Here is a 2,085-nt window from a genome sequence, read left to right on the forward strand (position 1 = left end):
CGGGGAAGGCGGGGGGGGGAGCATAACAACAACTCGGGGCGGGCGGCGTGCTTGGCCTCCGCCGGTCGGAGAGCGGCGGGGCTCGGTGACCTTGGGGCGGGGTGCACCCCGCCTCACCCCGACCGACACCGGCCCCGCCGCGCCCGGCCCGGCCCCGCCCGGCAGAAGGAGGGGGGGCCCCGCCGCCGCCGCCCCGGGGGGAGACTTACATCGCGGCGGAGCCAGCACCGCGCTCCCGCAGTCCGCTCCGCGGGGGGCCCCGCCGCTAGCGGCCGCCCCAGCCGCGGTCCGCCGCCCCGACCGCCGCCGCTCGTCCCCGCCGGCTACTGCAGGGGCTGCACCGCCGCCGCCTCGCCGTCCGCGCCGCTGCTCCCCGCCGAGGCGCTGCCGCTGGAAGCCGTAGAGGCCGCCGCCGCTGCCGCCGCCGCCGCTAGCTGCAGCCGCCGGACGGCTTCTTTGATGAGGTTGCCGGAAAGGATGAGCTGCTGCAGGAGCCGGTGGGGGTCCTCCTCGTCCGCCGGCCCGTCGCCCGGCCCCGGCGGCGGTTGCTTCCTCCGGCGGGCGGCGCTCCGCAGCCAGCCCCGGCCGCACAGCTGCTTGGTCACCCGCTGCTGCCCGCTTCTGTCCGGCCGCGGGGGCTCGGCGTGCTGCTGGGGGGCTTGCGGCGGGGCCGGCCCCCGCGGCGCCAGCAGGCTGCCGCCGCTGCAGCGCGGCGAGTAGGGGGCGGCGCGGTCGCGGGCGCTGCCCGGCCCCAGGTGCTTGGGGGCGCGGGGCGGCGGCGGCGCCCGCTGGGCGCTCAGCTGCAGCACCTCGCCCAGCTTGGCCACCAGCGCGTCCACCTCCTTGGAGCCCGCCTGCCCCACGGCGACCGAGCGCTCCAGCAGCAGGAAGCGCTCGCCCGGGCGGCACGGCATCTCGGCCGGCGCCCTGCCGTGCCGCAGACGCAGCGGGACCGGGGCCGCCGCCCGCCCGCCCGCCGCCCCGCGCGCACGCGAGCACACGCGGCTCCGGCGGCTGCGGTTGAAGCTGGAGCTCAGCCCGCTGGGGTTGGTTTGTAAACAATGGGTGACGCGAGAGCCCGGGCGCCTCCCACTGCGCCGGGCGGGGGGGGAAGACCCCGCCACCGACCGACCGCCGACCGCTTCCGCCGCCAGCACCCCGCGCGGCGGGCGGGGGCGACTCACCCGACGGCGCGGCGGGGGCTCCCGCGCCCGGAGACCGTCGGTCGAGCGAGGCCGCCCCGCGCCCACCGGCCACGCCGCTCCCTCTGCCCCCCCGTCTGCGCGCCGCGTGGACCGGCCCGCTTTCAAACCCCGCACCTCGGGTCTGGGAGGCGGGGCCGGGGTGATTGGCAGGAGGGGTGTGAGGGGGCGGGGCTGAGGAGGTGCCGAGGGGCCTTCGGGCGCTGCGTTGGAGGGAGGGACGGACGGGCGGGCGGGCGTGTCCTGCGCCATCCTGTCGTCTCTGGAGAAGCGCCCACAGGAGAGGAGGGGCGCACCGAGGGAAGGGTGGCCGCCTGCCTGCCGCCCCCCGAAGGGGCTTCCTCCAGGCACCCGGCCCGCCTGCCCCCCGGCCGGAGCCGTGCCTGCCCCAGCCTCGCCGGCGTGGCAGATGGTGCCCCAGGAAGCCGGACGTGGTGCGAAGGTTCCGTGTGGGACCGTACGCCGGTGCCTGCCCGGCGGCGGTGGTACGTGTGTCTGCCTTCCCGCGGCGCTGCCCGTGGGAGCGGGGCTCGCCAGCGCTGCGCGCCGGTGCCCTGCGGAGCGGGCCGCTGCCGGGCCCTTCCCGTTACAGTCAGGCTCCTGCAAGATCCGCGTTTGAGACGGCGACGCGTTCGCACCGCAGCGCCCGGTTGTAGATGGCAGCGCGCTGCCGCGCCGCCCGCGGGTCCCCGGCCCGCCGCGTCCTCCCGCCCGGCAGCGCCCGGCTGCGGGCCAGCGCCCTGGGGGCTTGTTGGCACCGCCGGGAGGAGCAGCTTTGCAACAAACCCGTGCGGGCATCCTCTCGGGTTTTCTGCCCGCCTGCGGTTCACTTCGTCACCCGGACCAAGGCTCGGCCCTGCCTCTTCCTGCCCCAGTCCCACTC

General features: G+C 78.4%; 1 protein-coding gene across 1 annotated transcript; it reads right to left on the reverse strand.

Moving 5' to 3' along the window:
* Nucleotides 1-323: 323 nt before the first annotated feature.
* On the reverse strand, nucleotides 324-914 carry LOC147415553 (GSK-3-binding protein-like). Its single transcript, XM_086466083.1, has one exon. The coding sequence runs from the start codon at nucleotides 912-914 to the stop codon at nucleotides 324-326; it is 591 nt and encodes a 196-aa protein (XP_086322209.1).
* Between the last annotated feature and the right edge of the window lie 1,171 nt (nucleotides 915-2,085).

The sequence above is a fragment of the Leptosomus discolor genome, chromosome 5 (genome assembly GCF_034619465.1).
Source record: "Leptosomus discolor isolate bLepDis1 chromosome 5, bLepDis1.hap2, whole genome shotgun sequence".
Classification (NCBI taxonomy): Eukaryota; Metazoa; Chordata; class Aves; order Leptosomiformes; family Leptosomidae; genus Leptosomus; species Leptosomus discolor.